Source organism: Morchella sextelata (genome assembly GCF_020137385.1).
Source record: "Morchella sextelata strain SCLS chromosome Unknown scls_3, whole genome shotgun sequence".
Taxonomy (NCBI): domain Eukaryota; kingdom Fungi; phylum Ascomycota; class Pezizomycetes; order Pezizales; family Morchellaceae; genus Morchella; species Morchella sextelata.
Genome location: NW_025408618.1, coordinates 603,775 through 625,981, shown reverse-complemented (window position 1 = coordinate 625,981; position 22,207 = coordinate 603,775). Strand labels below are relative to the sequence as shown.

At 44.1% G+C, this 22,207-nt stretch overlaps 5 protein-coding genes across 5 annotated transcripts; 1 reads left to right on the top strand and 4 right to left on the bottom strand.

Annotated features, from left to right (window-relative positions):
• Positions 1-384: 384 nt before the first annotated feature.
• H6S33_008993 (uncharacterized protein) lies at positions 385-6,589 on the bottom strand (the record flags this gene model as incomplete). Its single annotated transcript, XM_044840339.1, has 10 exons — positions 385-849; positions 902-1,249; positions 1,304-1,532; positions 1,592-1,949; positions 2,002-4,161; positions 4,224-4,701; positions 4,768-5,253; positions 5,308-5,730; positions 5,783-6,231; positions 6,529-6,589. 10 exons carry the CDS (start codon positions 6,587-6,589, stop codon positions 385-387), a joined length of 5,457 nt encoding a protein of 1,818 aa, XP_044697808.1.
• Positions 6,590-7,103: 514 nt separating this feature from the next.
• On the bottom strand, positions 7,104-10,434 carry H6S33_008992 (uncharacterized protein; the record flags this gene model as incomplete). Its single annotated transcript, XM_044840338.1, has 13 exons — positions 7,104-7,152; positions 7,220-7,518; positions 7,577-7,636; positions 7,702-7,760; positions 7,814-7,997; positions 8,050-8,187; positions 8,234-8,350; positions 8,403-8,747; positions 8,815-9,439; positions 9,500-10,041; positions 10,108-10,143; positions 10,212-10,224; positions 10,289-10,434. The coding sequence occupies 13 exons, from the start codon at positions 10,432-10,434 to the stop codon at positions 7,104-7,106; spliced, it is 2,613 nt and encodes an 870-aa protein (XP_044697807.1).
• Positions 10,435-12,832: 2,398 nt separating this feature from the next.
• Positions 12,833-13,400, bottom strand: H6S33_008991 (uncharacterized protein; the record flags this gene model as incomplete). The annotated part of the gene is made up of 3 exons (XM_044840337.1): positions 12,833-12,994; positions 13,048-13,232; positions 13,286-13,400. The coding sequence occupies 3 exons, from the start codon at positions 13,398-13,400 to the stop codon at positions 12,833-12,835; spliced, it is 462 nt and encodes a 153-aa protein (XP_044697806.1).
• A 1,020-nt stretch (positions 13,401-14,420) lies between these two features.
• Positions 14,421-15,512, bottom strand: H6S33_008990 (uncharacterized protein; the record flags this gene model as incomplete). Its single annotated transcript, XM_044840336.1, has 7 exons — positions 14,421-14,461; positions 14,527-14,610; positions 14,910-14,959; positions 15,029-15,106; positions 15,170-15,177; positions 15,368-15,384; positions 15,461-15,512. The coding sequence occupies 7 exons, from the start codon at positions 15,510-15,512 to the stop codon at positions 14,421-14,423; spliced, it is 330 nt and encodes a 109-aa protein (XP_044697805.1).
• A 4,591-nt stretch (positions 15,513-20,103) lies between these two features.
• Positions 20,104-21,625, top strand: H6S33_008989 (uncharacterized protein; the record flags this gene model as incomplete). Its single annotated transcript, XM_044840335.1, has 9 exons — positions 20,104-20,159; positions 20,216-20,263; positions 20,325-20,454; positions 20,517-20,560; positions 20,612-20,711; positions 20,762-21,118; positions 21,174-21,252; positions 21,302-21,485; positions 21,574-21,625. 9 exons carry the CDS (start codon positions 20,104-20,106, stop codon positions 21,623-21,625), a joined length of 1,050 nt encoding a protein of 349 aa, XP_044697804.1.
• Positions 21,626-22,207: the final 582 nt, after the last annotated feature.

Below are 22,207 nucleotides of genomic sequence, written 5' to 3'. Positions count from 1 at the left end.
GCGCAATAGCCCCTCTCTGAGAGTAGGTGTGTTGTTGGTTTCGGTTTGTCATGCACAGGGGCCCCTACTGGAAGCATTGTACTGGTAGTGGGTGTAATGACATTGACAATATATACACATTTCTACGATGCATTAAGATCCGTAGTAAACGCTGCAGGAGTCGCAACTACGGTTTTTATAAAATGATACTCTACTAAGCTCATAGCGCATTTACAACTTGATATTACACGGTATATATTGGAGCTCTGGGATAAAATTTGTGAGATGCATGTACCTACAAATACCACAGACCAGATACCCATACCCTTATAGACAAACACGTTTGACAATATATCCATATCAATGTCGCGTGTATTTGGCGGCAAGGCTGTCGAAGAGATAAAATTAAGACTGTAGAGCGAGGAAATAGCCCTCATTAGGCCAACATCCTGTTTTGGTATCGTCGTCACCCTCATTGCTGTACTTGACAGAGCCCCGGGAAGCTAGCCAATTTACAATCTCTTCAACCTCAACTAAGGTCAATCCGGGCCACAAAACTCTCATGATTTCTTTCATGTGAATTCCCGGCCGGCTAGTGATCAATGCGAGAACTGCAGTTGTGACTTTAAGCCACATGCCCGTGATGAGTTTCCCGTTGATATCCACCCACAGGCGGATGGGCTCAGTCCTACTTTCTGGGTTTCCTCTTGGAAATGGAGGCGCCGGGAGGGTTCTTGATTTGGATTCATATCGTGGTCCTGGTTTAATCTGGACCTTGAAATTGACGATATCTTTGTCCATTCCTCGCGTTTTATACCCATCGATCAAGCCAAGCTTATCGGCGAAATATCCGCTTTTACACAGAATTATCTGTAAATTGTTAGTTTGGGGCTTGAGTATGTGAATAAATCGTTTTTCATACCCGCCTCGAAGCCATCATATCAAACAAACAAGCCATTGAACCATCATTTGTCAATGGTGAAACTTCAATTGCTTTGTATCTCTTGAAATTTTCACGAATGTATGTCTCATAAGATACGGCTTGGGCAAAAAGACCTTCGTCCATTGGTGTGCGAAGTGAGTGATGGAACTTGTCAGTAAACTCGTAGTTCCGTCCTGGTGTGAACCGTGTTTTATCTTTCTTATGCGCAATTGTTTTACTGATTATGAGCGTGTAAAATGCCTCATCCACAAGGCGCTCCGGATACGAGTGCAGGATCTCAAATGCTTTCTTGGGATTATACTCAGAGGCATCAGTGATAATGTTGGCCTGAAATCTCTATTAGTTAAAGCAGTGAATTGGTTTGGGGGGTGTCAAAGTTACCTTAATTACTGACTTGATATATTCTAGGGTTTCTTCATCCTCGGCGGGGCGCTCTCTTTCATGTAAAGGTATCTCATAAGGATGGCATACAAAATGATTTCCTCTATTCCCCATTGTAAGAACAGGGCTGTGGAACTCATTCCTCCAAGTTGAAGGTCCATCGGCACGTAGTTCATAAATTTTATCGAAAGCCTCGCGCGTTATGGGAAGTTCGGGTACCGATTGACTCCTAAAAGGTAAATGTTAACTAATCGATCAATCTACAGGAGGGAAAGGCGCTAAGCGTACTCTGGAAGTTCCAAATTCTCACGGAACCATGTAACGACAAATGGCAAGTCAAAAGTTGACGAATCTGCAGGGTTGAAAGCCGGCAATTCACCCTTTTCGTAGGCTTCAAGAAACATCTGCTCGAATTCCGCTTGAAGTTTCTTCATGTGTGTCTTATGAATCTCGCGCACACGTGGCCACCGTTTCTGTAGTGTTAACGAATTATGCTTAGGGATGGCAGTCTGTACAAGGTTCCAGTCGATCTTACGATCCCAACCCCCAAAGATAGTTCTGACAATTATTATAGCGATGAGTAGCGAATCTTCATCCTCTTTAGGTATTATGTACTGATTTCTAAACTGAAATCTGCGAGGAGGGACTTATCTAAGGTCAGCATTGATAGAAAAAGGATCACAGACTCAGATACTCACGTTCTTCAAGGGGAAGTGTGTCAGATGCTCTGAGTGTGTTTTTGCGAATTGCAGTCATAGCACGCTCACGACGAGAAGGAATCTTTTCGAATGAACCTGGAGCTCTACGTTTTCTTTTCGGTGTTTCTCCCATCAGTATATCAACTGTCCGAGTGGGTTTTGATGCTGGCTTCCTCCTAGTACTACCAGGTTTTGGCCCAGGCTTTCGGGGACCAATAACTCGAGTCTCAGAGAAATCCGGTGCCCTAATGCGCTGGTCCATATTTAATATAGGAACTTGTGTAAAGTTTTCTCCGACTTGGGTATCAGGTGCAAAATGATTTATCATAATGAAAGTTTTTTCACTCGGTTCAGTTAGGGGAGCTTTATCCATCCTTTTTTCCCACTTTTCGACCTCCTCAATTTCTTGATAAAATCTCCTTTCGTCTCTTGGCTCATTAAGATCCCTTTCCACAAAGTCATTCCACCAAACTCGCCTTGGTAAATTTTCTTCTGTGGGCGGCGGGTCGTAAGGGTCAAATGGTTCGTTACGGTATTGCTGGTTTAACTTCAGCAGTACCTTTTCGGCTTTAATCTCGGCCTTTCTTCGGCGAGCGGCCTCCTCTTTTTGCTCATCTGTAAATTTTTTACGTCTACCTGTTGAAGTAGACGGCATGAGAGTCTCGGTGTATATACGCGGGCGGCCTCGGGGTTTAGTTGGTGTGGCTATTCTTGCAGCCCTCGCGGCCAAGCGATCAGCTGCCATAGCGGCGCGCTTCATCTTCAACTGCATGACAGAATTTGGATGTATTCGCTCAAATTCAACACCCTCGACCTCCCTTGGTTTGGGTAACGACCAGTGTGGTGGTTTGGCGAATCTATCCTGGATATCCTGTTGGAGGTCTGTGTTAGGTGGAAACCAAAGGTTTCCTTCCACAGACATCATTTCCCTAACCATGGCATCAACCTTTGGCGAGTCAGTGCTAATACTAGCATCTACTAATATCTTTTTCGTGATTGCACTCCCACTACCACTGGTAAAGGTAAACGTAAGCGCCTGGATTTTTTTCTTGTACTGGAGCGATTGAACTATGCCTCGGATTAGACGCCGATCACAAAGTCCGGCTTTTGGATTCTTCTGACGATATTTCTTATCAAACGCGAAACGAAGCTCATTGCCTCCGGGGAAAACTCCGCCATGTTCTTTTATGAGATCAAGAACAACTTGTTGGCGAGCCAGTGCTAGCATACCACCAATGGAGCCGTAGGATTCGTTCCCCTCAACATCTAACTTTTCTTCCTGAACGGCCACCCCGTTGATGACGTGAACCGGCTTTGAAGAATTTTCAGAAGCTGAGCTGCCAGGAGCGGAACCAACACGAGCTATGCCATCAGAGGTGACTATCTCTATGCCACTGTTCTCTGTACCGCGTTCATCGTTAACTGCGACAATTTTGCGAGGTTCTGTAGCAAATCTGGCAATTTCCGTAGATTTCTCAAGGCGAGCGTCTTCTTGATAATCACTTGACATCACCTGCTTATTCTCGAGTTCGGCACTTGCGACAGCGCCTGGTTCTGTTGGCACTGTAGCTACCTCGACATCGCCCCCACAAACATTAGGCGTTGTGTTACCTTCATCAGGCACTGTTTGTTTCATACGTTTCGATTTGCGGGTTTGTGTTTGTTTAACTGGGGCCTTCCGCTTATTTGTCACGGCCACATTGGAAGTGTTCACAGGTATATAATCTGCGGGAACTAACTGATCGGCATGTTGCTCATCCAGAAGCGTGATTTGTGCGGACTGGCCTTGGTTTCCGGCTATATCAGGTGCAGCAGTGTTCTGAGTTTTTTTTGTATAACGTCGTTTTACAGATGGTTCGCCATTGTCTGTTTTTTGTTTCTTCGGCGGACGTCCACGACGCTTGGGGACTGGTGGTTCTTGTATATTAGATAGGCCTTCGGTGCCCTCTAATTCGGTTGAACCTAATATTCTTTTCTCGCTAGCTTCGAGTGGCAGTTGCTCCTCAAGTTCTGGTCCCATATGTTCACTATTAGAGACAGAATAAGATCCTTGACCAAGCCTGCTTTTGGCGAATGTACCCCCACGTTTAGTGGCTGTACGCCGTTTTGTTTCTAGGTACGGTTCCTCCCCCTTGTCATTTTTACGTGGCCTTCCTGCTCCTATGCGATCTATTTTATATTAGGCAAATTTTGAATGGCAACCTTTGAATGTTTACACTTACTACTCTTCCAGTCAATACTTCTACCACCCTTGTTATCATTGACGATATTGAATTGCGATGTGAGTATTTTTAGATTCTCCTTTTTTTTACCTTGTAACTGGCTTTCCTTCAGAGTTCCAGACCCATCCTTCTTTGTAAATCGAGAGGTATCTAGAACAGGAAACCCGAAGTCATCCCTCTCAATATCAACTTCATCTGCCTTCTGCAAAGAGGCTCCGACAGAACCCTGTTTCACCCCCTTCTTTTTGGGGGTGGGCTCATAAGGCTCAGTTGCCAACCCTTCGGAGACTAGCTGTTGATGCCATTGATAGCTGAAGTATCTATAGTGTGTTGATCGGCCAGTAATACCAGTTTCTCGAATTATAGCAAGGTGCATGTATTGAGGAGGCTGTGACTGCCTGGGGAAATCGGTCATTCGATGAAGAATCTGGTCCATCGGACGATAATATAAAGGTCCAACGGTTCTGGACATTAGATCCTTAATAAAAATGGGGCTATCAGTATATATGCATACAATAAATATTCATGACTCCATAAGTATTACCATGCTTGTAATCCCGTCCTTTCCTGCTTTGTCTACTATGTCAAAGATTATGCTTGTCAAGGGCTTATCGATCCGCCACTGAGGTGTATCCCTATCGATCTCCCCTACCGCATCAACGTCCACGTTCTCCAGCTCTTTCACCGCATCAGCATCTAACTCATCGCCATCTTTATCCTTGGCGATATCATCATCGGATGCCTCAGCCGCGCCTCCTCCTTCTTCCCCTTCTTCATCTTCCATATTCACTTCACGTTTTGAAAAAGCAGTGAGAACTTTGCGCCAATCACAAGCATCCATATCACGCAAATATCTTACGCATCGGGCATGGCATTGCTCTGATATCGCTATCTCTCTGTTTGCCTCCCTCTTTGTGTACTTTCGGTTGAGCTTGAGAGGGACTCTGATCCGCTTGAGTACGCCCAATGACTCCAATTTTCGAAGGATTCTTGAGAATGAACGCCAATGAAATCGAGATTTATCCATGCCCTATTTCTCGAAAAATGTTAATACGTACCATTAAATATTATGTTTGTCACATACCAATTTTCTTTTTAGATCACTATGCATTAAGACTCTATTTTTTGCCAGTTTTAACTCGAAGAGGATAGCTTTGATAAGCTTTTCAGTGTCGATGGTAGGCCCAGTCCAAGCGAAATTCGGGCCCTCGTCTTCTCTATCAAGCTGCCGCCTGCCTTTCTTTCTAGCATCTTTTTCTGGTGGAGTCTGCACACTCCGTCTTATATCCCGTTGAAATGCGAACCGTGCCAAGGTGAGCTTGCTGGTGTTGAGATTCTTTACTAGAACGCTCTTCTTCTCAATATATCCTTGGTTTTTGAGCATCGTAGTTCGCACAGGAACAGATTTCTTGTCCTGTCCGGTCACCCTGGTCAATTCCGGTTGAATAATCCCCATTTCACGATGCTTGCCGATGACCTCAAGGCATTTGAAAATTGCATTTGGAACCTATTAATAATTTAGTTAGCCCATGAATCCTCTCATCATTGTCGGATGGTACCTTCTTAGGATCCACCCCATGTCCTGTAAGTGCTCGCCAACGTCTTTCTTCGGAAGCATAAACCCTCCATTTCTCCTGGCCTACCTCGCACCTTTCTTGGTCTTTTGAAGTGGAGTCTCCAAGGTCTGACTCTCCGCCACTTTTCTTGGGGATTTTATCTTTCCTAAGATCATCTACGATATCCTTCAAGGTCAAATTGCGGCCTTCATTATTCTTTCCAATAATAAAGTCTTTCTCCATTCTTAAAAGATCCCAGACATAATCCTGAAATTCTTCTTCTAAGTTAGGTAAATTCCACATTGTAACCCCGACTGGATCGGGCCTCTGAAGGCTTGGCATATCATCAACTGGCGCACCACCGGACGTCAATGAACATATGTCGGTTTTGGGCTGAGTATTTTTGGCATAAAAGGTGGTAACATATGCAAATAACTGGTGAATTGTTGTACCTATTTTTATGATATATTAGCGAACTTATCTTTTGAGATCTCAGGCAAAAGAAAAAAAAATGAAGTGACGATGACGAGGATCGAACGAGGTGAGCTCCGCACATATATGCAGTCGAATAACGTAGAGAATCAAAAAGGGTATTGAGGCTCAAATTTTTGGAGTCAGCCCCCAAAATAATATTTTGGCTTTAAGATGCTGGCGAAGCAAATTTTTTGTGTTATTCAAACGCCACATACGACGGTTCAACAGAAATGCAAAGACGTTATAAACAAATTATAGCAACAGGATGAAATTACCGTCTTCTCCATCTAAGGAAACCTCTTCCAGAACGTAATCGAGAAGAGCTGGGATACTCATTGTGCAAAATTGATCCTACAGTAGTATGAGTGAGTGGGCCTGTAGGAGAGAAGCTTATCTTAAGTAGCGTGGGATGGACGTCAATGGATAATACAGAACACAGAACACGCGGGTAACTTCTGAAGATTACCCGGCCTGCTAAATAGCAAAGATCATTTTGAACCTCTTCATGTACAATATACATGTACGTATTACTATCAAAGGGATAAATTCCTCAAAGTCTAAGATATAAAGTACTCTAGACTGGAAAATACTTTTTCAAAAAATCATTTCACGTCTACATGTCAAGCAAGAATAAACTTTATTTACCGGTATCTATTGACCTCAACTCATCGCTTCACTTAATAAAAAGAAGAAAAAGAAAAAGAAAAAGGAAAAAGCAATAAAAAGAAACTCCCGGATGTACGCTCGCTTTGAATTCCAATATGTGTCAATCCTGCCGACAAGGACAATGGTAGTGACAACACTTCATAAGCTACTGATACTAATACTAATGAACACCGTATCTAGCCCTTTATTTCTTTTGCGGGGTTGGCTCAACATTCCAGATTGTATCGGCATACCTAGGTTTAATAAAGTCAGTAAAAGAAAGGCTTCTGCCAACATCAAGACAGAATAGGAGGCACTTACTCGTTAATAGCACGATCAGCACTGAAAAATCCCATGCTTGCGACGCTCATGATCGACTTTGTAGCCCAGTCTTCCTTGTCCTTAAAGGTTGTGTCGACCAAATCTTGGGTGGCAAGATAACTGGAGAAATCGTCGCTGACAAGGTAGTAATCACATCCTGTTGTAAGAGCCGAGATTAAGCCACTATAGGTGTTCGGATCACCGAACTGTCCAGCTTCAATCGCATCGCAGACTAATCGGAGTTTGGGGTCCATCTCGACTTTTCCGAAGCGGTGTTGATGACGAAGCTCTTCAACATCCTAGAAATTCATCAGTAAAAAGTCAATACATTAATATCAACATTTTCGAAATACGGACCTCTGCCAAGTGACCAAGCAAGAAGATATTGTCTTCTCCAATCTCGCGTGTGATTTCAATCTGTGTGAGAGATGTGTCAATGATTGGTTATGGTATTATTTAAATCACCACTGGTGATGACTCACATTGGCACCATCGCAAGTTCCGATGATCAAACCACCATTCAGCACAAACTTCATGTTACCTATAAATGATTAGAAATATAACAAGTGACAAATTTTAAGGATTGAGTCATACTTGTTCCACTGGCTTCAGTTCCAGCGGTAGAAATGTGTTCACTAATGTCGGAGGCCGGAATAATGATCTCTGCCTTACTAACATTGTAATCCTCAATGAAAACAACCTTTAGAAGGTCACCAATATCCTTATCGGTGTTCACGACTTCGCCAACAGCAGTGATAAGACGAATGATGGTTTTTGCCTGCTTAGTGTTAATTTAAGCTTTTTCGAAGAAAGGTAAACGCAATGGTTACCATCCAATAACCCGGAGCAGCCTTTCCTCCAAAGATAGAGGCTCTGGGCACTTGTTTCTTGAGCTCCTCAGGCTTCATCTGCTTGAGCCTCAGGTATCGATAAATAACACCGAAAATGTTCATTTGTTGACGTTTGTACTAAATAAATTAGATAAGCTCAAAACAATCTCACGATAAAATTTACCTCGTGTATCCTCTTGACCTGAATATCAAACAATGAATGAGGGTTCACTGCTATCTGAGTAGTGTCCCTAATGTACTTCGCAAGTCTTATCTTTGCGGCTAGCTTGATTTCCATCCACTAATTTGTGTCAGTAAATCGTACTTTGGGGATTTAAGAAGAAATCTCTCACCTCCTTGCGGAATTCCTTGTTGTCGACCCACTGTTCAAGCCCTTTGAGGAGGTTCAAATCCTTCAAAAAGTCGTATCCACCCAACTTGCTCGCGATAAGATCCGAAAGTTTGGGGTTTGCTTGATGAAGCCAGCGGCGAGGAGTGATACCGTTTGTAACGTTCGTAAACTTATCGGGGCCGAATACGGCAATAAAATCTTTAAAGATTGTAGCCTTAATAAGATCTGAGTGTAGTTCGGCAACACCGTTGACTTTGTGGGATCCAATGATCGCGAGGTAGGCCATTCGGATTACTTGTGGCTGACTCTCCTCGATGATAGAAACTCGTTGCAACATGTCACGATCCTTTGAAATCGATTAGAGTTGATACAAATCCAAGGAAAGGGTATACTAAGAGACTTTTCTCACTAACCTTGGGAAATTTCTTCTCGACGCCCTGAAGGAAGTAAAGATTGATCTCGTAGATGATCTGGAGATGGCGTGGGAGGAGGCTCTGGAAAAGAGGAACCGACCATTTCTCAAGTGCTTCCGGAAGAACGGTGTGGTTGGTGTAGCCGAAAGTACGAGTGACGATATCCCAACTTTGATCCCATGTAAGACCCTCAATATCGATGAAGATTCTCTGTAACTCAACAATCGCCAGCGTTGGATGAGTATCGTTGAGCTGGATCGCAACTTGGTCTGGGAACTCCTTCCATGGGCGATGTGACTTCTTGAATCGTCTTACGATATCGTGCAATGAAGCCGCAACCCAGAAATATTGTTGTTTGAGTCTGAGCTCTTTACCGGCGGAGATGTTATCATTGGGGTACAGGACTGCAGAGATGGTCTCGGCTCTCTGTTGTTCACGGATAGACCCTTCGTAGTCACCGGAGTTGAACTTTTGGAAGTCAAACTCGCCGCTCGACGGCTTTGAGGACCATAGACGAAGATTGTTGGTTGTAGCAGTCTCGTAGCCGGGAATAGGGACATCGTACGCAATTGCTTGCACTATCTCACCTCCCTCCCAGAGGTGGGAAATCTTGCCATCATCGTCGCTGAGGAAGATGTCAATGATCAATCCTGAAAGAAAAGTAAGAGCCTCGTAATAAACTTACCTAACCTTGGTTACATAACCATAGAACATGATATCAACGGAGACATCAGGACGCGGGAATTCCCAGGGGTTGAAATCCAGCCAGTAATCTGGAACCTCAACTTGATAACCATCTACAATTTCCTGCTTGAAGATTCCATAGCGGTATCTCAAACCGTAGCCCCAAGCTGGGTAGTTCAAGGTCGCAAGGGAATCCAAGAAACAAGCCGCTAATCTTCCAAGGCCGCCATTTCCAAGAGCAGCATCATGTTCTTTGTCAATAACATCTTCAATTCTGAAACCAAGCTCACCAACACCCTCTCTGGCGGTGTCCTTGATTCCCGTGTTCAACAAGGAGTTGTCAAGAGTTCTTCCCATAAGAAACTCAAGCGAAAGGTAATAGATTCGCTTCTGGTCCTGGAGCGTTTGGTGTTGCTGGGTTTTATTCCAGGAAATTACAAGCTTATCACGGACAGCAAGAGCTGTACCGGAATATGCTGCCAAGTCATCGCAGTTGTACATTGAACGAGCCAAAGTGGTCTCGACATGGCGAACAACCTCTCGCTGTGGTGAAAAAAAAAAAAGAATCAGTATATATTATGATGAGTTTACTGAAGAAAAGGTACAAACCTGGAATTCCTCCTTCCCCGTGAATTCAGTAGCAGCCTACTCAAGTTAGAACGCATTCAATATTAGATGGCCGGTTGGGAGTAGATTCGGAGGCAAGATCTCACAAGTTTGCGCCAACTAAAGGTCATAAAGGTTAGTCAGAACATAAGATTACTTAGTGGACTATGTATGAATAGCGTACGTTTCTCTCAAGGGTTGCGGGATGCTGGCTTCAACGGCCTTGATCTCACGAACACCAAATCCAGTATGGGTCCTTCGATGCTTAGGACGGAAATGGGGTTCGACAACACCGGGAGCCGGAGGGCTCGAGATTGGAGGTGCGGACATTGCAATTGCTTCAACTACGAAGGTAATATTACAATGGGAGTATCAATGGATAGAAGATTGATGATGGATAGATAATGGATAATAAGGAGAGGGATGGAAGGGCCAGCTCTATAAGTAATGGCTGAGGAGAAGAGCCTGGTTCAGAAGAGGGGACAATGAGAGAGTTGAACTATAACGCGAGGGGAACGGGCAGCAGCTTTATTCATGTACTATTTGCTGGCCAGAGCTACTACAGCTTGATCTCTGCACGGACAACATTTCCAAGCCCTCCCCACCATCGAGTGAGGGGAAGAGACCGAGCAATACTTGACACTCACGCAGGCAACCAGCACGTAAACTCGGACGAAACACCAGTGATGCACACACCGATCCCAAAAGCAAGTAACATCGTATGTGTTGTGTCGATGGAGATGGTGGGGTGCAGTACTGGTGGGGTGGAAACAACCTTGAGCACAAACAACCGGTGGGGTAACGAGTCCAAAAAAAAGAAATCAAGGCAGTTTCTGGGGTTTGATACGTTTACTAGCGATAAGGACCGCACAAGTACGCAACCTAAAATAATACGCGGGGTAACACGGTGCAAGAGGGGTCAGAATCTGTTACATACCGTCTCCTATAGAAAGCTGTCATATCGATATTCTGCACCCACCACCACGTAGCTATTCCAACTGCAACGGGAAAAAAAAAAAATTGCATCGGAAGAATAAGGAAACAGCATCGCACTTTGTGCCCATGCCATCGATTCTGCCTCCATCCCTCTGCATACAAGAGCTGCAAATCCCACCTTTTCCTCCTCCAATCTTCTCGGTGCATCGGCAGTGCGGGATCTGCCCGAGCATAGTTCTATGTAATCCCGGCAGCGGTAAAAGTGGGATCAGGAGAAGATACCCCCCCCCCCCCCCCCGGGGGGCGAGATTTGATGGGAAAGTGAAAGATAATTCATGACGATGCAAGAAATGATAACACGCACAATTGCCGCACCGGAGAAAGCAATATCGGGAGACGAAGTAACCGGTTCCAATTACATCTTCACACCCATCATCCCTTATACGTCAAAAGAAAGGATAAAAGCAATAAATAGAAGAAGGAGGGCCAAGAAACGAAACATGGGAAAGGAACAAAAGGACTACGAAAAGACTATACACAATTGCGAGTGTTGAAAGACTCTCGCCTGAACTCCGATGCTTGACAAACCACGCGAACCAATTCACACAAGATGCTCCCGTGCTTTGTACCCATACCGAAAAAAGAAAGAGAGAAGAAAGAAAAAGAGAGAGCGAGAGAGAGACCAAGCAATACAGCAGCTACCCCACCAAAAAGTAGCTATGTCCTAAGGAAATAAAAGCAATCCCTTTTTCGAGATGTGACACGATGCCTCCCCTTTTTCAAACTAAACTATCCCCACGCTACCCGGAACAGTCGATTCCAAGTAAGAAGCCGAAACAAAAGCCAGAAAAGCAAAAACAAAAGAAATAAAAGCAATACCGGTAACTAATAAGCAAAGTATTTTGTACAAGGGACCATCGGGTTTATTAATGATCACCACCTATCGCGCGTGCAGGTCATAATATGCCTGATTCCTTTAGTGCGTTCTGTAATATTGTCTCCTTGACTGCAGCAAATACTAGACGGATATTCGATGTATCGGTTGCTTGGGTAAGGCTGCATGATATGTTAGCAAATTAGCCATATCTAAAACAAGGAAAAGATGGCTCGTACTGAGGATATAAATTGAGATGAGCACGGTTGACTTGATTAAATCGCCAAAGTAGATATTTGGCGGCTCTGGTCACATCATTACCTCCAGAGTAATCGGGAAAGTAGTTACAAAGCGGACTCCGAGCTAGCTTTTGCTTGAACAAATCCACCTTATTTAGGAATAAGATGATACTTGTACGGACGAACCATCGACTATTCACGACGGAATCAAAGAGAACCAGACTTTCCATCATCCGATTCTGTATGTAGTTAGGACGTGCGACTATTCATGGCATTCTTGATGTTGGCATTTTACCTGGTTTGATTCTTCTAGCAATACTTGATCGTACTCACTCAGCGCAACGCAAAAGATAATTGATGTGACGGTTTCAAAGCAATGTATCCATTTTTTCCGCTCACTTCTTTGGCCACCAACATCGAACATGCTGCGAGAAACGATTAGCTTCAAGGTTCAATCTAGTAGTTAATGATTATGAGAGTTGGCATACTGTATACTTAATTGACCCATCGAAAACCTGGTCTCGTAGATACCGGTTGTTTTAGTTCGTGCTCGAAGCACATCCGGTTCTGTTGGTATGTACTCTCTGTGACCTATTCTAAGGGCCTCATCAAAGAAGCTAATGCATCCGGGTAAGTACCAATTTTGATATCATATAAGGATTAAATATTAAGTGACCTACTAGGGTGCAGAATCCATTAGGTAGAACTCGTTCTGATGTGCCATTACCTTGGGTATGCAAGGGTCTTTCCATAATGAAACAACAGCAGCAGCAAGCCTAGGATCTAGGGGGGTGTTTGGATCGGGGTCAACTTGGAACTCGACGATGAAATCGGCATATTCCTAGACCAAATAATCAGCAGTTTTTCATTTTAGTGTTAGGATCGCAATCCCACCTTATTAGTAGATGATTCGGGATCGATTTCGAATTGCCGTAAAGCCATCACCAAAGCTTTTGCACAGTCAACCAAGTTTTTATATATCGTAAGCCGATACATCGCAAGTTCTTCAAGGGTGTAGCCATTCTGATGGATAATCTTCATCTGTTTGACGATTGTAGATTTCCCACTCTCCCCGGAGCCTAGGCATAATGTTAGAGAAAACTCTTAACTGGATAATTCTATCAATAATTACCTAGCAAAAGAATCTTGCATTCTCTCCTTAACCTCCGCGAATCCTCTTCAATCTTCTTATCAATCTGAGCGCTAACACGACTTTCGTCGCTTTCACTTGAAAAACATATGCCCATCGTTGTTGTATGTATTATAGGGACAGTATTAAATGCTGAGAATATAGATAGCACAGGCGTTTGGTACACAACTGAAATAGAGGGTAAGTCGTGTAAACTATATTAAATAAAGGTTATTTGGGGTCGTAAAATTATGTCGTAGCAAGAGCAAAATGATATCGATTTAAAGGTGATAGCGATTATTGATAACACGGTCCAGCCGGAAGAGAGCCGAGGGCCGAAAAGAAGTTGATAAAAACGATGATTCTGATTTGAAGCCCCCACAGTAAACCGAGAGCTGATGTTCAACAGATATCCCCCACAGCACTAGGAAACAAAAGTTGTTGAGGTGATGCCGAGCTGACCGGGTGAAAACGAAAGACTGAGGATTGTGTATTTCGTTGCGGTCGTAGAGTTGAAGCCAAACACCAGGCTGTAGAAGGTGAATACTCGCTGGGTATAGAAACGCGGTTGAGCGTTGTTAGTACAGGTTGGTGAAACAGGACCAGTTGAGGAGAGGAGAAGGGTCGATGTTTGAGCAAAGCCTGGGTCCACGGCGTGATTCGGAGTTTTGTTCTGAGTTAGCAGGGATGCGCTGTAAATGTCCAAGTGAATCCAGTCGTGTCGTCCTATCTCGATGTTTTCCCGCCCAACAACAGTTGTCGAAGGTGATTGCCGGAAGACTCAAGACCATCCACGATCGACGCCAACACCACACGAAGGGAGGATAGGGGCAGTCTGGCAATCAATAAGTAAGGTGCGAGGTGTAAGGTTGATAGTCAGCCGCGAGGTTTTCGGCGTGCGGAGGAGTCTGTGCGCCCTATGCTGTGAATAACGACAAGCGAGGGATATCGACTGTGGTTGGCAAGTCGCAGGGCTGAAAGTTAGGTGGTGTGGGTGCCAGACGGCGGGCGGCGCGGAGAATTCGATTGGGTTCGAATTGCTTGCGATGCCGCCGTTGCTGGCTAACAAGTGGACGAGTATGAGTGTGGGTGATGGATGGGAGAGCTGGAGGGGAGAAGAAAGGGAAAGGCAAGGGGTCTAGGCAACAGGAGCAAAGAAGAGTGGAGGATGATCACCCTCTAGTGTTCTCAAAGTCACTCAGTCACTCAACCAATCACTGGCTCGCTCCTCGCTGATAACTCACTCGGTCTCTTACTCACCCACTCCTTCAGCCTGGCCGCTGAGTACTGGCGGGGAGAGGAGGAGGGTATGTATGACGGTGGGTGTCCTGAGCTTTAGGGAAGGGTGTTCAGCAAAGAGACCACAGAACGAGGTACTCAATGCGAAGGATGTTGTCGTTAGTGGCGAGGTTGAGGTTTGGGAGAAGAGGCTCTCGGCAAGGTCCTGGGGGGTTGCAAGTAGAGTTCAAGTTGCGTGAAAGGTGATTTTACCGGTACGGTACTCTACCAGTGCTCTTGCTTGATTTGATCAACTATGAAAACTGTGGGGGGTGGGGCGACGGGGCGAGATGCCCAGGAACACGGAGCTTGTGGGGGGGGGAAGAGAAAATAGGGAAAGGGAGGAAACGGAGAATGGGGATATGAAGAGAGTAAGTGATAGAAACACATGCACAGTCGCTGTTCGTGTCGCGGGCAGAGTCAGTAGATGGTGACAACCAAACAAAAAACGCATCCACCGGCACATACAATGATTTTTTGAACCGAACAAAATGCTCTAGCACAACCCACACTTCCTCAGCCTCAGGTTTGTTTGCAGTAGCAGCGCTCAACGATTCAAATTACTGTAAGCACTTGACTGATTTAAGGGTAAAGCGCTGGGGGAGTTACCTACTGTACTACGAGTGCTCATAAAGTACCTTAGAGAGTCCCATAGAGCAGGCCACTACCACTGCCAGTAAGTAGGACTGTACATAAGCCCAAAATTCCAGTGCATCTCTGGTCTATACGCAAGGACCAGCCGGCTGCTTGCCAGCCCCCTGGAGTTGGGTGTGGTAGCGAAAGGAGCAAAGATCGACATTGACACACATAAAATTGACAGCCGTCTTCGCGCCGCACACCGACTATCGTTACTGTAAATTCCTATGAAGGTAGCTTTTTTTGTCCCAGAGGCGTTCTCACCTATTGGTCTGCGAGCGATCCCCGCGTAAAGGAGACTTGGAACTCGTAACATCGTGAGGGTAATGTTTCTAAACTTTCAAGGAGTTCCCTGGGACCTGGAGAAGGGCCTCCGGCCCCAGCTTTACCATCATGTCTTAGCTTCTGGGCCCTTATTTGCAAAATTTCGGCTGTGCAAAGACCATATTTAGCTGCTGCTCTATGTGTCTAGCCTAAATTCAACTGAATGTTTGATGATGGTCATCTTAACCTTGCATACACAGGAAACTTAGTCTACCGTACTCTGATCAGATGGTTAAAAAGGGTATCTCGTCAGAGGAACCAAGGTTTGGACAGGTGACAGGCAGACGAGGTAGATTACTCTACGTACTTTATTAACGCTTCTGATCAACATAACGTGCCCGTACTACACTACAGTACATGTATCTCATACATGTCCCTACGGTACGCTTACCTGTGGACTCTCCAAGGCCTCCAGTGCCCAAGGCTCAAATAAATAGCTGCCAAGAATTCTTCCACGCGAGACTCGAGTATCGGTAACCACCGCAACTAATCTATTGAACCATGTGCCAGATGTCCCGGTATCGCGATTCTCGATTCCCGAGAAATCTCCTATGGTATGTCGCCATTCGGTGCTGGACTTCCTAATGGTCACTCCCTTACTTCACAGGCCACCTTATTGCCAGTCAGCACAGCCCCTGTCGCCTTCAAAGGACAAATAATTCTTCTTACACTTAATTCAAGAGCACAAGAATTATGAGAATTATATGTACTTTGTACGTAAAATTTACAATATAATAGCATTGAAGTGCTTAATTAATTAGACTAATTATATAATCAACTAACTATAGGTCTCCTGGACTTGTAAATCATGATACGAGGACAACACTCATGATCCCCTTTGCTTCAACAAGTAGGCCGTAAGGCCCCAGTATACTTAAGTACATAGTACAGTGACAGAGATTTAGGTGAAATTACTACTGCAGTCTTTGCAAACCTGACAATGCCATAGAACTGCCAATATGTAGATAAAGTGTATATTTAGATCTTGCAATTCGCACTGATCAATATGATGCGGTATCAGTTTCACCCCATTTCCGGTAATGCACTTAAGTACTTATATACAGCATTATATATAATCCTATGATCATATAAGGGATCACGAGTGAATGCTGCTCGACGATACTTGGGTGTTTGCAGTTTGTGTTATTAGGTCCCCCAACTAGGCTGATTTCAAATCGGAACCTTCAGGTACACAGTTTATATGATATATGTATGCATATGCCAAGTACTAGGCCGTTATGCCATATATGTAGTCTTCGACTGCACACAGAGTTTTTCACCTCGAATAAATAAACTATATACATGTATATACTCGATATATAAAAAGAATATGCCAAGTAGGCCTCGGAATATTGCATGCAATTGTAAAGAAAAGGGTACCGGTTTGATATATGTCTTTGGTACAATTGCAAATATATATGTAGGTACATACATGTACTCATAATATATTAGGAGTCTGAAGTTTTAGATGTTTCCCATTTCGAGCTATATAGCTATAAGCTTAAGGCGATTTCAACGGCAGAGTAGCTATGGCGCCATACATGTAGTCTATATATATATATATAATTATAAAGCCGCCAACACTTAAGGGCCCGTTTGGGAGCTGGCCTCAGTAGAAAACAACGTTTCAATCTTCCTCCGTTAAAGCTTATAGCTTAACTTATCTACTTGTAACTTAAAATTTACACAGGGCACAAAAAGAAATTATAATGGTACTGTGTACAGTAGTTACATAATGTGGCGAAGCGCCAATTGTCAGATCAATTGACGGTTATATTAGTAAATACGCTCTATTATATGTAAGTATATACTTACAACTACAAAGTACATGCATGTATCATAATATATAGTGACTAAATTTATAAATTAAAGAATTTAAAATGCTTTTTAGCCGAGTAGAGCTTATATCACGATTTCCAATGATGTCTACAAAAAGGTATAATAGCTATATAGCTTGATAGATTTATTTACTTGAATATCCTACAACATTTCTAGGTATTCCAAAAGAGTATCTCATTGTTTTAATACCTAGACCGGCTGTCGCACTCTGCAGTTTTCTATGCATACATGAATTATATAAGACACGTCCAACGTTCAAATTGGTTGATTCCCCGGCCTCGAGCTAGTCGGGCCCGGGCCAAACCTTGTTTTATTAAAGTCATGTTTAACGCAACTGACTTCCCGCGAAAGAAAGAAAACTGATCAGCATCCAAGGTCCAAAGGAGGTCGCTAGAACCGGAATGGTAAGAGCTCACAAAGGTACATGCAACCCTAAGGGATCTGATTTATTCATTCCAGTCCGGCATGATCCGGCTTTCCCTCCTATTCCTATTCAAACTGCGCATGTAGTCAATTAAACTTATCTAAGTCTAACGTGTTGGCAGACTCACTTGATGACGTCAGGCGGCAGGACCTTTGCGTTTTCTCCAAACAGGACCTACATGGTATCTTTACAAATTCGTCATTATCATGATTCACGGCCATGATGATTGCAGATGAACTCCTACCCGTCATTTATTTAAATACTTTCACGCCTGCAGCTGGAATGGGTTTCTGTTTTCTGGTGATATTTTGTTTTGGTCGTTTTTTTATTATTACCGAGTCCCTGAATCGCGTTAACGCTCACTCATGTCTGTGGACCCAAGATATGGTAAGCACCTCATGACAGATAAAATTCCCTTCTTTTATGCTCATGATTTCGCTGTAGAAACATTTCTTAACATCTGTTCCTCTTGATTCCAGAGAATGGAAAGATTCCCTGAGCAATGTCGATTATAATAATCCGGCAACCCGAGTAAGAACGGGCCATGGGTTCCATCCTTTAAACCTTCGCCAATTTAATGCACATTCAGATCGAATTGCACAGAGCTCCCAAAAACTGCAATTAGTGACACTCATCATCAAGGATATAAATTATACAAACCTCGTATAAAGTAGAGAACTTTCGTTCTCAAATCGATACTACACCGGTCATCTGCAGTAAACTAATGCAACGGTTGTGGTCTATCAAAGCCTGATGCCAGGTGCTGGGAGGAGACCGGTTATTGGTTCCGTGTGAATCGCAATCTCGTTCGGCTCTCTCGAGGTTTCCCCTTACCAACCCTACGCGCCTCGAGGAATGCATTCGGTTGGGATTAAGAAGCTATCCTCGATATCCTTGTCTTCCAGCGCGAATGCTTGAAAAAAAGAACAGATCGCACTGCGGTGTACATTTTGAGGTTTTGTACCTACAAATCTAAAGCTCGTATGAGAATGAAGCTCAGAGACCGAAGCCGGAGGAATAAGTGTTATTAAAACGATGTGGTTTAATTGAACGGTTTCAAGGGTTCGAACATATTCTCTTCTATGCCTTACTTCCGTTTTAATTCTGCTCCTGTGACGCCTCATGGGTTGTATCACAGGGTAAAACTACACAACCTCCGACCAAGGTTAAAAAACAGGAAACTGATAAATTGATGGGTAAAAAAACTAGTCCTGAAGCTTTAGCTACTGATCATGATCCAAGCTTGCATTGTAATTGTACCTGAGATATCTAAGCTGCCTACAGATTTGGCATCTAGACAAGATGACCCTCGTGCGGAGTGCCCCGCGTCCAAACCGTTCTATGAAATTCTCAGGGTCTAACCAATTCCCTGGGGAGTTCTAAAAAAAAAAAAGCATACAAAAAATAGGAATCAGGCACAAATCCGAAAATGCGTTCTTGGCTTGGGCCAGGATTTTGCAAATGATGGTTGTGGCTGACGCTGGTTCCCATCAGGTTTGTACGGAAACGGAATCTGGGCAGAGGATGCCCTTGTCCCTTTGCTTGTGCAGTCCACTCATGAATACTTGGAAACCGGTAGTTTGATCCGACCAATTAGCTTTCATGCCACTCACGAGGCTGGTGCCGTGATCCTGCTACATTTACAGAGCTTGATCAGAAGTAAAAAGAAAATGTTGAAATAAAGATATATACCCGAGGACTTTTGTAACAAAAAATGGAGAGGAATTGAGCTTGCGCCACAGAAATAAAGTAGGTGAAAACACGGACAGTATGTAACAGAGGTGGTGTAGGGTATGTAGGTGCTCTGGTTGGGAGTAGCCCGATATCAGCCCCGCTCTCACCCCGCGCCTGCTGCTGTTGCTGCACGGTGATTTCATCGCCAGGAGTGAGAGGATCTCCAAGGAAAGAAGCCGTTCTCCACCAAAGAGGCCCAGGCGAACGCGACGCCCTGCAAGATCAAGCTCATACAGTTCAAGGAGTCGCCTCGCTGCTGCCCCCATTTCTCTGTCTGGAAGGCAATATTTCGTTCCACAGAGCCCTGAAAATCTTGGTTTTTGACCACATAACTGCGAAGGTTATTAGTCCTAATGTGTATTTAGCTCTGTTCCTATCCGACGAAAACGCGGCTACTATTTAGTTTGACGCCTCGCCGCATCACCCCCTCCGTGTCTTCAGTTTCGTGAAATTCACCCACATAGGTATCCGTCTTCCGCTGCTGTCTTGCCCTCCCAGAACGACCAGACTACATACCATCTCTGCAAGTTCTGTCAACATCTGTCCCCTCAACAATTTACTCTCTATCGATTGACCAGCTTTCAACATGGCTGAATTTGTTCGTGCCCAAATCTTTGGCACTACGTTCGAGATAACCAGCAGGTATGCGGTCCCCCCATTTTTGTTATCGCATTCGTACTCTATTAATCATTTTGCAGATATACGGATTTACAACCTGTGGGAATGGGTGCTTTTGGTCTCGTATGGTGATTATTTTCTTTCGAAAAACTTGTCAAAACAGGGTCGCTGAGGATGTTACCGCAAAAGCTCTGCCAAAGATCAGTTGACAGGTCAAGCTGTTGCCATCAAGAAGATTATGAAGCCATTCAGCACCCCGGTTCTGTCCAAAAGAACTTATCGAGAGCTTAAACTGCTCAAGCATCTGCGACACGAGAATGTATGTTGAACTAGACCATTACCCCGCTAAATTCAAAGAAAGTTATTTCTAATAATTCCCAGGTCATTAGTCTGAGCGATATCTTCATATCTCCTCTAGAAGACATGTGCGTACATCCGCCTCGGCTCTTGTGATTTAACTAATTTTCGATCTCTAGCTACTTTGTTACCGAACTTCTTGGGACCGATTTGCATAGATTATTAACCTCGCGGCCACTGGAGAAACAATTCATTCAATACTTCCTATATCAAATTCTCGTATGTTGAGTTATCTCTCCGCGACAAACACCGAAATTGACGATTTTTAGCGAGGCTTGAAATATGTTCATTCTGCCGGAGTTGTCCACCGTGACTTAAAACCAAGTAACATCTTGGTGAACGAGAATTGTGATCTCAAGATCTGCGATTTCGGGTTGGCAAGGATCCAGGATCCTCAGATGACTGGTTATGTTTCCACACGATACTATCGTGCACCAGAGATTATGTTGACGTGGCAGAAATATGATGTGGAGGTCGATATCTGGAGTGCAGGATGCATTTTTGCGGAGATGTTGGAGGGGAAGCCTCTTTTCCCAGGAAAGGACCATGTTAACCAGTTCTCCATCATTACCGAACTTCTTGGAACACCACCAGATGATGTTATCCACACCATCTGCAGCGAGAATGTGAGTTCACAAACTCCTCTCTACCTGGGATTTTTACAGTACTTATAGATTATAGACCTTGAGATTCGTGCAGTCGCTTCCAAAGAGGGAGAGACAACCCCTGTCTCAAAAGTTCAGGAATGCCGATCCTCTAGGTAAGTACCGTCAAATATCTATGTCTAATAATTATCTAACAATTTGAAGCAATCGATTTGTTGGAGCAAATGCTCGTCTTCGATCCTAGGAAGAGAATCACCGCCGAGGCAGCTCTTGCTCACGAATATCTTGCGCCCTATCACGATCCCACCGATGAACCAGTGGCAGGGGAAAAATTCGATTGGTCCTTTAACGACGCAGATCTACCAGTGGACACCTGGAAAATCATGATGTAAGATTTGTGCTTTCTTGTTCTTATTTTAATTTCTGAATTCCGGAATTAGTTCAAATTACTTATGCTTACACGCGAATATCTGCAGGTACTCGGAAATTTTGGATTACCACAATGTCGATGGGTCTGCCCAGCAGTGAGGCAATATTTTTTTTTTGATTTAAAACAGCTTAATGTTACGATGCATGATACATTTTGTATCTCTGCTTTAACTTTAACTTTATACCTTCTTGGCGCTTACAATGCTTCTCTTGTCGTTCAATCATTCCGTTGTTTTCTTGGTAGGTTATGTTGTGGCGTTCCAGGGGAATGTCAGATAAGGAAGGGGAGGCGGTATAGTAACATGCATGAATGAAATTACGAAATAATTCACGTCTGGAGAGGGTTAAAAAAACATATGCGCTGAGCTAGGGTAGAGGAACGGGGAACGGGGAATGGGATATGGGGTAATATACATAGCGCACAACCGAATAAGAAGATGTCCGAAAATTGTTGTGCAGGTAGATGTCTAGGCAAATACATTTAGCAATATTTTTTCTAGAAAACGTCTACCAGGGAATAGACTCGTGGAAGTGTAGGTGCTATGCCGTCGTGGCTTGTAGGCAGTTCGTGGCTCTGCACTCTCGTGGCTCTGCACTCTCGTGGCCAATGGTCCGTGCCCGAACAATCCTTCTACCATGACGTAGAATACCCTGTCGTGTACAGCTTCCGTCCCTCACTCT